The 13,992-nt window shown below is 57.9% G+C and overlaps 2 protein-coding genes across 5 annotated transcripts in view; one reads left to right on the top strand and one right to left on the bottom strand.

The window, feature by feature from the left end:
- CYSTM1 (cysteine rich transmembrane module containing 1) overlaps positions 1-2,089 on the top strand; it is a 31,104-nt gene extending 29,015 nt beyond the window's left edge. For all 3 annotated transcript variants that reach the window (XM_050905340.1, XM_050905339.1, XM_050905341.1), the window contains exon 3: positions 1,598-2,089. In XM_050905340.1, the coding sequence (XP_050761297.1) occupies positions 1,598-1,704 (107 nt within the window). In that variant the 3' untranslated portion in view covers positions 1,705-2,089. The remainder of the gene's footprint in view (positions 1-1,597) is intronic.
- A 3,766-nt stretch (positions 2,090-5,855) lies between these two features.
- Positions 5,856-13,992, bottom strand: part of PFDN1 (prefoldin subunit 1) — a 32,813-nt gene continuing 24,676 nt past the window's right edge. For both annotated transcript variants that reach the window (XM_050905369.1, XM_050905370.1), the window contains exon 4: positions 5,856-6,082. In XM_050905369.1, the coding sequence (XP_050761326.1) occupies positions 5,999-6,082 (84 nt within the window). In that variant the 3' untranslated portion in view covers positions 5,856-5,998. The remainder of the gene's footprint in view (positions 6,083-13,992) is intronic.

Below are 13,992 nucleotides of genomic sequence, written 5' to 3'. Positions count from 1 at the left end.
AGACTTACCACAGGATGCTGCTGAGCACATCAGCAAAGCTGGTGGTGCCTCTGTGAGAACATACTTAAGAAAGGGCAGAAAATGCTGGAGAGGGAGGAGGGAACAAAAGAGTGAGGAACAGTAGAGGGTTGGAGGAGGAGGTGCTCTGGGTATTTGCTGCAACCTGTGGAGGACCATGGAGCAGGTGGATGTTTCCAGAAGGACCTGTGGCCCGTGGAGAGGACCAATGCTGGAGCAGGTTCTCCTGGCAGGGACCCTACGTTGGTGCCCAGAGGCTGTGCCGTGTTGGAGCTCAGGCCAGCCGGGAGCTCTGCGACAGCCCCCAGCAGCGCCCAGTCTGGTCCAGGGCAGCTGCTCCCGCTGGTCTCAGCACTGTCTGCCGGGAGCCTTGAGCTGCCTTCTCCATCACCAGGTGCCTAATGATCCCTCCGAAGATTAATGTACCCAGAACACAGATTGCTTTGGGGGGGTCATGGGCTCTGCCAAGGCTGCAGGTGTCACCTCCCTGTTGGCACGCACGGTCACACAGTTCACCTCACTGGGCAGGAGCAGCAGAGGAGAGGAGCTGCTGTGTACGGGCCGCATGCCCCATTCCCCGTCCCCCTGTGCTGCTAGGGGGAGGAGGTAGTGTTTTAGTGTTGGTCTTTGTTCCTCACTACCCAAATCTATTTTAATTGGTGATAAATTAATTTTCCCCAAGTTGAGCATGTTTTGCCCATGATGGTAATAGGTGAGCAATCTTCCTGTCTTTATATGACCCATGAGCTTTCTCATCCTCTTCTTCCATCTTGTCCTGCTGAGGGGCAGCGAGTGAGCGACTTGGTGGAGTTTGGCCCTTAGCCATGTCTGACCACCACCCTCCTCGCACGTGCTCCCTCCTGAGCATCCCAAGTGCTGTAGGAGTGCGGGGCCCCCTCCAGCACCGCTGCCTGGGCTGGGTACCTCCCGCCCTGGGAAGGGCAGCTGTGCCGGGCCTGGAGGGGCATCGGCTTCAGCTGGGGCAGCCGGGGCACCCATGGGCGCTCTGCTCCAGGGACCTCCCGCTGGCTGGGGGGTGCCTGAGGGCAGGGCGAGGCAGCGGGGCAGGCAGGGAGGCTTAGGCACCAGCGCTCCCAGGAGGGCAGCTCACTCGGAGCAGGTGCCTTCCAGGCTGAGCCTGTTTTCTTGCTCAGTAACCGTATGCAACGTAACAGAAGTCTGGTCCTGGCTGACCTGCACCGGCTGCTTGTGCCGAGATCGTAATGTTGTGCAGTCGCAGCAGCCTGGGCCTGGCTGCAGAAAGCAGTGCTTCCCCCAGGGACCCTTCCCGCCCAATGGGTGCTGCAGTGATGGGAGGGGGCAGTGGGTCCTCACAGGGTGCTGCTGCGGTGATGAAATCGTGGCCCGAGGGGCTGCGGCACCCAGCACTGGCGCTCGGCACCTCCCCTCCTGCGAGTGCTCACCGATGCACCAGTTTGTCTCCAGTAAGTGTGGGCCACCCAAAGTGAGCGCTGGGGTGCAGAGGGGCACCGCGGCTGCGCCAGGGGTGGCAGATGTAGTTGGCCACTGCAGGCGTTGCTGTGCTGCTCTGACTGACCGAGCTCTCCTGTCCCTGCAGTGTACGTCGTGGAGGAGCGGCGGAGGGACGACACGGGCGAGAGCGCCTGCCTGACGGCGTGCTGGACCGCGCTCTGCTGTTGCTGCCTCTGGGACATGCTGACCTGACTCCGCTGCAGCTGCCTCCCGTACCTCTCACTGAGTGCTATGCAGGCTCCCCACTCCTGTCCTGACTTCTTTCTGTTACTGTAATCAACGCTCTGCTTTGCACAGCCAAGAGTTCCCCTCTGTCAGTCCTAGCGCCTTGTTGGGGTGGGGGGTGCACTCCTTTATTTTAGTAAAGGAAAAATCCCTTTTTAACATTTCTAAGACTTTTGTTGTAACTTTGAAGAATGTGCTAATGGTATATTTCAGCCAAAGGCATTCTGATGAAATGTATATTTATCAGTTGAAATTTTCCTAGTCCTAGAAATGAAGACGTACGCAATAATTAAAGCCAACAGTTGATTTTCTTTGCTAGGTCCCGACTGTTTCAATAAATCTGTCCCGTAGAGGGTGTGCTTCCCCTGTCGCTGTCTGTTCTCAGCCTCCCGCATGTGCTGACTCTGCAGCAGCAACGATGGACTTGGCTTCAAGCAGCCTCAGGCAGCTTTGCTGCAGAAGTTCGTGCCTCGACCCCTCGCTGGGGCCTGGGCCGGGGGTGCCTGGCCCTGCTGTGACCAGCATCTGGGGGATTTTCTGCAGCAAGCTGGTGCGTAGGCTGTGGGAGCGCAGTGAAGGCAGCTGGAGCCGGGAGGGGGCAGCACCTGTGTCTGACACCACCAGCCCCCTCGTCCCGCACCGGGCAGCACAGTTGGGTTTTCATCCCTTGGCTTGCTCAGGGCTGGACGTGCAGGTCCCCTTCTGGGACCGGGGGCCTCTCCAGCACCTCCTGGGACGGCAGAGAGCTGTGGGAAGCACGCGCTGAGCTGCTGCGGGTGTGCGCCAGCCCCTCTTGGGGGAGGACGGATCCTGCTCAGGGGTTTTGAGCAGTGATCTGTCATCTCCCTGCTGCAGAGTATAGGCTTGTGGGGGTTAAATTAATGGGTAAGAAGAAACAAGGCCATGGATTAATTTAGTGCTGAGGATTTATAGCTGAAACGGTGTCATGGCATGCCTGGCCAGAAAAGGGATGAAAAGCTTTTCTCTGCAGAAAAGTGGGGAAACCTGCTGCTGGTCACCACGGGGGATGGTTCCCACCCAGCTGCCCACTGCCCCGGTTGGCTGCTGTTCTCCCTGCTCCGGCAGCAAAACCGATCCTGGTGGACTGACACACATTGGCTTTGCTTTGTATTGCCTGGAGATCACTGAGTGATCTTGTACCCTTTTGCAGCAGGGCTTCAAAGGGCGCTGCGCTCGCCATCCCTTGGTTTGTGTATGCTGCATCCAGCCTCCCTGAGACCTGGCAGCAGGTGCCAGGAGAGGGAAGGGTGGCCCAAGCTGAGCTAAACGAGGGTTGCGCTTGTCTGGACCCTAAGGCTCTTCCTGTGCCACAGCTGAGGCAGCAGCTCTGCTCCCCTGCTCCTGTGTGAGCCCAGGCCCAGCATCCAGGCCTGAGGGAACCAATGTAGGGACAGGGCTTAGCTGCGAACTGCATGGCAGGGCCGCGGCTGCCATGCCACGAGGCTTGCTCAGGCCTCACGAGGCACCTCGCTGGGTTCCTCTGCGCTTTTTTGTCTGGGAGTTCCCCTGTGCCGCCTCTGGCACAGCCCGGGCACTCCATACACCTCTGCCTGGGTCTTAGAAATGCAGTTTTGGGGCTTTGGTCTGGGGCGAGACAATTTGGTTTGGGTTGCTGAGGGCCCCTGGCAGCAGTCTGTCCCCAGGAGCCTGCAAGCCCCTTGCTTGGGGGCTGTGCCTGTGCAGGCTGCAACCCTAAGCTTGGGTCTGCTGCCAGGCTCCCAGAGGCTCTCTGCCCCGGGACGGTTGCTGTCACCTTCCCGGTCGCTGTCACCTCCCTGCCAGCTCAGCAGCTGTTGGGGCTCAGAAGGGTGGTCCTGGGCTCACCCTGCCTTGGCAGGGGTTGGAAGTGGAGTGTTCAGCTGCCCTGCCCACATGCCCCTGCCTGCCCGGCTGCCCCCTCTCCCCCTCCCTCCAGCCCCTTGTCCCAGCATGGTGGTCAGCCCACCCAGCCTGGCCTTGGCTGCTCCCCAGAAATGGCTTTGCCAGGCACGAGGCCTGCGCAGTCACAGCCACAGGCTGGTTCTTGCTCTGCCTCAGGTAGGAGCAGGAGCTGGTCTGGGGCCATTTGCCCCCAGACCCCAGCATGGGAAGGGGTGAGGACTTGGGTTTGCTGCGCTCTGCCTCCTGCTCCGGCACCCATCACAAACACCAACAAAGTGGCTGCAGTCCTGGACTTGTGGCTACAGCAGCACATGCAGCACCCTGCAGCACCCTGCCCTCGGTGCCACAGTGCCTGTCCCTGGGGACATGGAGGGGACGTCACATCTCCTACGCTCCATCAGGAAGGGCTGTCCCGGGTTCCAGCCACCCCACACCATGCAGGGTGCCAGCTGCCTGGGGCTATGGGGGGGGGGAAATCAGGCTCAGGTACTGGAGAAGAGAGGGCTCAGCCAGTCCCCCAGTGAGCCTGGACACCGCCTTCCCCATTCCAGTGCCAGGCCAGGGCAGGGGGTGAAGCTCAGCCCAGCCCGGTGCAAGGCAGCCCCTGCAGCAGGGCAGTCCCTGGCCGCTGAGCCCAGCTATGGGCTGATCTGCCCTGCCCAGGCCAGGCCTGCCCCTGCCCCAGGACCAAAGCAGGTGGACACCTGGTCCAGGACCCACCTGGTTTTGCCCACCCCTGCACCTTGGCGGGGTGCTGCCAAGCACGGCAGCTGGCAGATGCCAGCAAGCAGCAGAGCCAAGGCTGGGAAGCAGCAGACGTGGCAGCCTGTGGTCGGTTATGGGATAAAGCACCTCTGCACACCTCCCACAGGAGCTCAGAGAGACCCAGAGGGAGGGGAGCCCCAGTAATACCCAGCCGGGCCACTCCCAGGCCCAGCACAGGTCCATCAGCCCCTCACAGGCCCATCCACATGCCCGGAGGAGCACCCGGGCAGGCAGGAACCCAGCCCAAGGACGCTCGAGGCACAGACACCTTGTGCGGGGCCTTTCCCAGGGCTGTCCCCACAGAGCCTCAGCCCCATGCCCAGGCTATGCCCGTCCCCATGAGTGACCCAGAGCAGCTCTCCAGATCGCCTTTCGGAATAAGGGGTTGATGCTGGGGGGTGGGACACATTATCAAATGCAGGGAAAAGCTGTTTGGGATTGCATAGGACTTGCTATGGCATGTTTAGTGGAAGACCCTAAGGCAGAGGTGTAGGTGATCTTGGGAGGAACAAGTGTGGAAAAATAGTGAGGTACAGGGATGAAAGGACCAGTTGGGTGTAAATGATGAGCTGGTCGGTGCACTTGTCCAGCGCCTGATCAGCACAGTCTGTCCGATCTTACTAAATTCCTCTTAAACTCTATCCTGGGTGAGGGCTCCCGACTGAGTGTGCACGTGTGTGGGCAGGGTGTGAGTGCACCGGGGGGATCAGCCCACGGGCCCCTGTGTCCATGGGGCAGCAACTGCAGCCAGTGCAGGTGTGTGATCACTGGTGAAGATGAAGCTGGACCAGTCGGTGAGCAGGTGACATAGCCTGGGAGCCTGGGGGGAAGCGGGTGGCAAAGGGCCAGCCCAGAGTGTGACAGCACCCGTGGGGATCGGCAACGGGACCTGGAAACCCCTGCCCAGCTCCAAGATCCCAAGGAGCTGCTGGCAGGAGAGGAGACGTCCCTGAAAGCTCCATTTCAGAAAAGCACCAAAGCCAGGAGCGGGGCAGGGAGGAGGCCGGGCTGGTGCACTGCGAGCACGAAGCACAGGGTGGCACTGGCCCTCCACCAGCTCGCTGCCGCACTGGGGCTCTGCCAGGCCCGTGTGTACAAGGTGGGAAGCAGGGCCTGTCACCGCTGAGACAATACATGACCACCCGTCGTGGACCTGGAGGTGCCTGTGACGACGGCCGGCCGTGCTCTGCCCTGCCCTGCCAGGCTCCCTTCTCCCCCACCACAGTTTCGCCAGCCCTGCTCCAGCAGAACAACGCAGCAAGCCTTCCCCAGTGCCCAGCACCAAGCAGCGCGTGCGTTCTTTCCGGAGGGCAAGGGCTATGGCTGCTTTAAAGTGAAGCTGGATTCCCCGAAGGGCCCTCACCCCAAATCCCACCACCGCCTCCTTTCTCCATCAAATCCCCACAAGGAGAGCAGCTGCTGTGAGACACCGAGGCAGCAGGCAGAGGAAATGAGCTCAGGCTTCGCAGCAGGGTTTTATTGAAACTGCCACAGAACGGAGCTCGTGCAGCTGGGCGGCGGTGAGCAGCACACAGGCAGAGCTGCCCAAAACCACCCAGAGGGTGTTGCGGGAGGCCCGGCGGGAACCACGCAGCTACTGCGCCCTTCGGGCCATCAGCATTTCCCGGATGTTATCTTCTGCTTCCTTCACGCTCCGCTCCAGGTACGACTTCTTCTGCTGCAAGGCAGAAAACCCAGAGGAGAGTTAAGGTCCACCTTGGCACTGACAGCACGTGCCAGGGTGCTGCAGCCAAGAGCTGCCCAGGGCAGAGCCGCAAGCAGCCTGCTGAGGGCACGCACGACCCTGCGGGTTTCCCGAAGTGAGGACAGCGGTTATTCATTTCCAGAGGCATTCTGGAAGCATTAATATTTAGCCTGGGCAACGTTTACACAGACTTTGAATTTTGTTCCCTCTGAAACCTCCTTGGAGCTGCCGGGGCTGTTGCAACAGCAGAGCTGCAAAAAGCAGGATACATTAACCGCAGCAAGAAAGGAAAAGGACATCAGATCCTGTAATCCTTGGAGCCTAGAGAGGAATTAACATGCTGAGGCCTCCTTATGGAGACAACAGCAAAATCCTTTCGCACTTGGGTAAAAAAGGCTCTTTTTCCCAGCTGGGCCAGTTTTCTAAACCCAGACCCTCCTTTCTATCAGAAATTCCCTGGCATCATCACCAAATACGTGCGTTTCCTTAATCATCTTTAATTAGGCTAGGCTTGGCAGGGAAGCAGCCCAAAGCTGTGCATCCCAAGATAGGAATTCAGCATGCAGCGTTTTTTCCTGCTAGTCTGGGTGCTCCTAGGTGACTGGAAAACTCGGCACTTGGCTCTTTTGACTATTTTCTCTGGGTTTCCAAACAACAGACACAACAGTCTCTGGTGGACGCCAGGCGGGCAGAAGGCATTGCTGTGTGAGTGCAGGCAGCCCTCGCTGCTGGATGCAGACCTTCGGCGGCAGCAGGGAGAGCACTGCTCCAACTGTGTTTTGTTACAGGCTGGGGGGACCCTTGGGGAGGCTCCCCAGAGCTGGGCTTGCGGAGGACCACAGGGAGAGCCCTGGGGGTGCCGGTGGGGCTCCACGGGTGGTACCTGCTGCGCGCTGGCGCGGGGCTTACTGTCCTCACAAGGTCCTCTTTTCAGCGAAGGCTGCGGGGACCGCTGCAGCACCACGCTCCCGCTACCCCACAGTGGTTACAGCCCCACACTGAGCACCTTCCTGCAGGCCTGGGGAGCGCGATGGTGCTCGGTCTCCAGGCCAAGCTAGGTACCAATAAGCATTGGCAGATTATTAAATTACAGGAGTCTGAGCCTCAGCCTAGAGCAGCCTGCTGTAGGCTCCACTAACTGCCTCCCCAGCCACAGGCAGAGGAGCCCAGTATGGCATGAACGTCCTCCAAAGCCCACCAAAACCAAGGACAGCTAAAGGGGGACAGGAGAGGTCCTCAGCACTGCTCAGCTGTGCAGGGGGGCTGGACGAAAGGGTAAGAAACACGTGTTGCTCTGGGGTGCTCTGCCAGCTGGCTGGAGCAGAGCAGCACCCATGGGCGCAGGCTGCAGCAAAAGCACGCGCTGGCCTCCACCGAGCAGCACCCTCCTGCTACGGGGGGCAGGCCGGGGGGGGGCTTGCGTGCGAGCCAGAGGACACAGCCACTGCCAGCTGGCGACAGGCAAGAACTGCAAAGTTGATGCTCCCCTGACAGGCTCCCCGACTCCTGCAAGCCCACAGGGAGCTGGGACCCATAACACTGAAGGGAAATTCATTAGCACATGGGACAGTCCTGCTGCCATCACTCCCCCTCCGTCCCCTCGCAGCAGACCTGCAGCGACACTTCTGTACACTCAGCTGAAATGCCCATGCCATGAGGACATCTCTTTCAGCCCCATTTCTAAATACTGAAGGGCTTTTATTTAAATAGTAAAGGTTGTTAGCGACAGCTAGGGCCGTGGGTACGGCAAAAGGCTCCTTGTCCCTCTCACGCGCTCCCCAGGCACGTGGGATCCCTCTCGCTTACAAGAGCTGCTTTTCAGGAAACCACTGGGAGAGGAGGTGCAGCGCGGGTTCCCACTGCCAACGACTTGCTGACGCACGAGCACGACTTCTGCCACTGCCACGCCACTCTCACACTGCCCGGACAGACGTCGAGGGATTTCACATCTAGGGAACTGAATGTGAAGGCTACGAGGGGAGACAGGTCCCGGAAAACTTGCGTGGGTCCAAGCTCCACCTCGCTCCACTGACTGGAGGAGAGAGGCATGAGCAGAGCTGACTTCTATGCATTCATTTATTACTAAAACATTTTTTTAATACAACTAAATTAGTCTATGAAACGGTTCTGGCTTTCTGTCCTCTCCCCTGCCCCTCATGCCCACCAGGCAGCAAGAGACATTTCCAGAGAGCAGCTCTCCGCGGGCAGGCTGGCCCCGGTAGTGACCTCAGGAGAGCCAGGCAGCCCTGCTGCCGCACAGGGAAGCCTCCACATGGAGCCAGGAGCTGGCGGGCTGCAAACGACGGCTCTGTTCTCCTAACACAGTGGGATTTCAAACATCCCCCGTTAGGAAGCCATGCTGGCGACCATTTGGGCCGCACTTCCCCGAGGATGACGGACCCTGAGCACTAATGTGGCCTGATGGAGTGCAGGAGCGTTCGTGGCCATCGTGGCCCATGCGGATCCACGCTGCCCACTCCTGCGCAGTGGTGTGCTCTGCCCTCCCCGGGGGAGCAGGGGTGCTGGAGCTACACAGCTCATGGCAAAGGGAAGGGTTTAATGCCATTTCTTTACTTAAGCATTTTTACTTAAGGCAGGTGAGGATTTAGGGAATTTGTATTTCCCTCAATCACTCTCCTCAGTCATGTAGTTTCTGGAGCAAGAGGATCTGGGCTGGTCCTGACGCCTTTACTTCTTTGTCCCAAAAAGTAGCCTCCAGGGAGACTCATCCCTGGGCTCAAGGAGCATCCCTTGAGCGTCAAGGGAAAACCTGCACCCGCAGCTGGGGCGCTGCAAACTTCCTGAGCTCTCCTGCAGGCCGGCAGCAGGCAGCACCAGAGCCAGCATGGCAGCTGGCTCCCACTCCGACTAACAGCCCGAATCAAGGGGGAGCGAGAAGCAGACGATTGCCGCATTTTCCGAGACACGTGGCAGAAGCGAGGTGTTCCTTCCCGAGGAGCTGTGGCCTCGTTTCTGCTTCGGTAATCACAGGAGAAAGAGCAGGAGCTTGCGTGCAAACCCCTCCTCACCGCGATTACTGGGGTCTAGACAGGAAACTCCGTCTCTCCCTGGTGCGCCTTCCCAGGGAGCAGCGCTGTGAGCAAGCCGGCTGACACACGCACACTGCCTAGTCACACCAGCTCTCCGAGAGCCCAGAGACGGTCTGACAGCGCAGCTCTTAAGTCACCCTGGAGGCTGTTCCGGTCCAGCCAGATCTGCCAGGCTGGTGGTATCTGCTGCCTGTGGGAGGAACACTACCGCAGCCTCCCAAACCCCACCTCCAAGCTTCCCTGAACTCAGATGCTTTCATTTGCACTTGATGTTGACTTGCAGCCCTAGTTAACCCCACGTCTTCTGACCCCACCATTTGGGCCAGCCTGTGGCTGCTAGGTTTTAGCTCACCCTCCAATTAGCTCTATATATTTTCCTGTGAAGGTGTGTTCGCCACTCCAAGTGTTCTCTGTTGCCTGTGCCAAGGCAAGCGCAGCTAGCAGCAAATTTCCAGTGCAATGCCAGAACTGTACTGCTGGGTTTGGTCCCTCATGAAATCAAAGGCTGCTGCTCTCTGCAGCCTCTGATATTACTTCTACACCAGTAACTCCAGTGCTCACCGGTCAGGAGCCCAGCAGGACATGGCAGCACACTGGCCCTGCATGGCAAGCCACTGACTTCAGAGGCTGCACAACCTACGAGCTGCGGATTCAGAGCTCCTACCCGCTCCCCACACCAGCAGTGCCATAAACCACCGCACCCACCCACCCACCGCTCCTGCGGGCATCTGGCCAGACAAGGTGGTTACCCAAAACAGCAAGAGATACCACTGCCTGAGTCACAGAGTCTCAGGGCAGGACTGAGAAAGGAGACTTGCTTTGGGAAGGCGACGGGGTGAAGGTGACACATGCCGCTCAGCTCCCAGAAAAGCCCAAACTCACAGCTTACAAACAGGGCCACGCTCTGCAGCGAGGCCGGGCAGTGCCACGAGGCGCTGGCGTCTCCCCAGCAGTTACGCGAAGAGCGTGGCAAAGCAGCGAAGGAGGAAATACAGACAGCACAGCAGGAAGAGGCTGGTTTGTCAGCTGATGGCTCCGGCCGCAGTGAGGGGCCAGTTCCTCCTCCTGGTTTGCGACTGCCACATCCACTTGCTAGAGATTTATTTACCACGCTGCAAAATACACTTCTTGAATGTTACTGAAACTTATTTAAGAGCCGCAGCTTCTGAATGCCCGCTCGGCCAGGGCAGCGAGTGCACCCCCCCACCGGCCTCCGCTGCCCCACAACTTTCGGAGGTTTCAGAAATGCTGCTTTGTTTCCATGACCCACACACAGTAACTCCCACGCAAGGAGGAATGACCTGAGGTTGCAGGTCCTGTCAGCACACAAAAAGCCTCTCCACCACAGAAGCAAGGAAGGGGAGCCGGAGGCCACCTTGAAGGTGGCTGAAGGCATGTGGGAAGGTAGCAGGATTTGCAGCTACAGATTTCCAGATGGGCAGCACGCTTCGCACATGCTCTGAAATCAAGCCAGCTGCCCTGCTCCAGCACAGGACAAGCTCTTGCACCCTCACTTGTTCCCACCACAGGCCACCCACCAGTTCTCATCCAACCCCTTATTTGCGGTGACAGCCCCTCGATCCCCCTCCTGCCCCGCTCTGTCCCCGCACAGGAAGGGCACTGCCACCTGCACTGGGACACGAGACCAACACACGGCTACTGCAACAGGCTAGCGAAGTCTGGGCCATGTGCAGAACAGTGGTAGAGTGCAAAACTGCAGAAGATGCACCCAAAAAGCCAACGCAGTCAATGCCTCCCAGCCTGTAGTTTCGTAATTCCTTTAAGCTAACCCCGCTGCCAACAACAGTCACCTTCCCCAGCCAGGAAGGGCTGCAGCGCTTGGGAGCAAGACAAACCACAGCCCTGATGATCTGTCTGAAAACCAGCCCAAAAGGAAATGTTCTCACCTAAATCTGCTTTCTGGAAGTAGGTTTGCCATGCTAATGGCTGCCTGGCACTGAGATGGAGGACGAGAAGAGATGGCCAAGAACTCTTCTTTGAGCAGCAGAGCCAACCTCACCAGCTGGACCTCCCAGCACCTACCAGGGCCTCTGAGGCTCTGCTGCACCTGACCGCAGGTGGTGCCACCAAGCCTGGCCCTTACTCTCCCCTCCCAGCTCTCAGGAGACTTCCCCACTTCCAAGCCTTCCTGCAGCCTTCCTAAACCAGGTGTGTGGGGCAAGGGGCTAACCTGTGTGGCATTTCAGTACAGCTATGTAGAGTAAAAGCTCCATCTCCCACGTGATCAGAGATGCAGCCAAAAATAGGACTGGGTGCTCATGCAGCCCCATCCAACACACAACACACATCGATCTCCCGAGAACCCTTCCCAGGAGGAAGGGCGGCTGTGCAGCCGACAGCCCCGCAGAAGGAGCCGCATGGCCTGGCAGGGAGGGCACCACCAACCCCGGCCCTGCCTGCAAGGAGGGGAGGGCAGCTGCTTCACGCGGGACCCCATAACCCAGCAAGGACAGTGGGCTGCAATGCCTGCTGCCATCACGCTCTGCTCTCAGGCAGCACTGGGCAGCTGCAGGCAATGGCTCTGGGCAGCTGCTGCCGGCCCCAGTCGCCTCTTCACTTCGCCTGCATACGAAGCACAAGCTCTTGGAAGCGCCAGCTTGACTGGCCCCAGCCAGAGGCTACGTACAGCAGCACCCACAAGCCATCCTTCACTGCACATGCTTCTTACCGACATGGCACCGGAGCGGCAAGCCTGTGCCCTGGCACTGGTGGTTATGGCAAAAGCAATGCCACAATAATCGCCCCTGCCATTATCCCGTACCACGGCTCTCCCTTGCACTTCGCTCCCTGTCACGGGCAACACTTGCTCCCTGACCAGCTCCGTGCTATTTGCTTTTGGCAGCAGCTGCGGAAATACTAGATTTAATGCAAATACAATTACAGTTCACACCCCGAAGAAGAAAAGGAGCTGTGGTTAACAGAGGCAGCCCGTGGCCTTTTGACACGGCAGGAAGTCACCTCCTGCTCGAGCCTCCCACCTCCGCTCCCATTGCATCACGCTGCTAGCGAGGCCGGTGCTTCAGTGCTTCGCTGGAGAAGCACGATGACGCACCCAGACCTTACATTCCTGGCAGATTAAAGAGCCAGCATCCACAGATTCCACAGCAAGAAAAAACTATTAATCAGCTCCTGTTGGACGGGCTTTCGATGATCAAAGCAACATATTTCCCCCAGCACTGTGATTCAGACGCCTCTGCCTTCAGAGACTGCTGGTCAGCCACCGGCCAGAACCCGCGTGTCTGCAGAGCCTTGTCTGGAGCTGGTAGTTCAGCACAGCGTTTCACAGCGTGCACGCTCAACTCCAAAAGCCAAAACACCACTTCTGCTCTCAGCAGGAAACCAATACACAGCAGCCACAGTTTATTCATGCTGCATTACGCCTCGCACTCACAGGTGAATTTCCTGTTTCAAGTAGCAGTTTCTCATTCAACATCTACTCCTTTTGCTCTTCAGATTCCTCTTCTCTCTCTTCACCTCAGCAAGAGAAAAAGAACTTCAACCCCTGACCTGCAAACACAAATATGCTTAAACCCAAACAAAAATGTTTCCATGGAAATTTAAGGATCTGGTATTGGAACATGCCTTCTCATCTCAGCTTTTTTTTTTTTTTCCCCCTCCAAAAACTGTCTTTCTACAAACTTGTCTTACATCCAACTTGTGAGGACAAAATGAGCTGGCAGGTTCCTTCCCAGAGAACACCTCCTTCCCCACGGCTCGCAGCACGCTTGGCTACCAGCCGCCAGATGCTGGCATCCCACTCTCGCGCTTAGAAGGCTTTCGTCGAGGAATGCTGCAGAGTCTTCAGGCATGATGCAGTGCCTCAAATAAGAGCCCTGATACAACTCATCTTGTGACACCGTCTCAATAAACCTGCTAGCCGAGAGTTTCTGTATCTCCCAAAGTTAACCCAGGTCATTTTTGGCATTCCTTGAGGGCTCTGTGTGCGCACTCTTTGGGAAAGTGATCAGCAGATCCTGAGATAGAGCTGGGAGCACACGCTTCCCCGGGGAGGAAAGCAAGCTGTGCTGCCTGCACGCTGGGGGACTGGGGGCCAGGCAGCAGCAGCGTGAGCTGCCCTTGCTCTTGAGGCCACCGCTGCTGTTAGGGTGGCTGGAATTGCCCGAACACCCCTTGCCAGAGAACAGCACACCGAGCCGTCATCACACACACCGCGGGCAAGGCAAACATTTTGGTCAGCCTGAGGTCACGGAAGATAATCTGCCTAGGACGTGCGCTCTGTTTAATGGGATTTCACTTGGAACCCATAAATGGGAAGGAGGTTGACCTGCTGAACAGCACCCGGCTGCTTCTGCTTCGGGAGAAGCTGAAATAGTGGGCACCAGCAATGGGGTGGGGTGGGTGTGCAGGCAGTCCTACGCCCTGACGGGTCCACCCAGCACTGGTCCTCACCCAGCGCAACACTGTGGCACATGTACACATTGGGAATTACCATGCTACAGCAACCACCAAATATTTAGATACACTTCAAGACTGTCCAAGCAGAGTTATTGCTCTCAGGAAGTTGCCCAGAGTTTGCTCAAGAGTGAGTGAACTGCAATAGAAAGGGAGCCCAGCTGGTTTCTGATGACAGCTGATGACAGAAGCACGATGATGCCATTTACCTAAGAGGAGAAGTGATGATTCAGATCCCTGGGTTTTCCCTTAGCCATTCTTTCCACAAGGTAACGGGGACCCTCGGTCATTTCAAAACCATCTGAATTAGAATGGAGAAGAGAAGACATCAAGCATACGAGTGCACCTGCCAACTCAGGACGATCTTTAGAAGCACCTGCCTAAAGAACTACTGGTACA

Source organism: Gymnogyps californianus, chromosome 14, assembly GCF_018139145.2.
Source record: "Gymnogyps californianus isolate 813 chromosome 14, ASM1813914v2, whole genome shotgun sequence".
NCBI lineage: Eukaryota > Metazoa > Chordata > Aves > Accipitriformes > Cathartidae > Gymnogyps > Gymnogyps californianus.
This window is presented reverse-complemented; position numbering and strand designations above follow the sequence as displayed.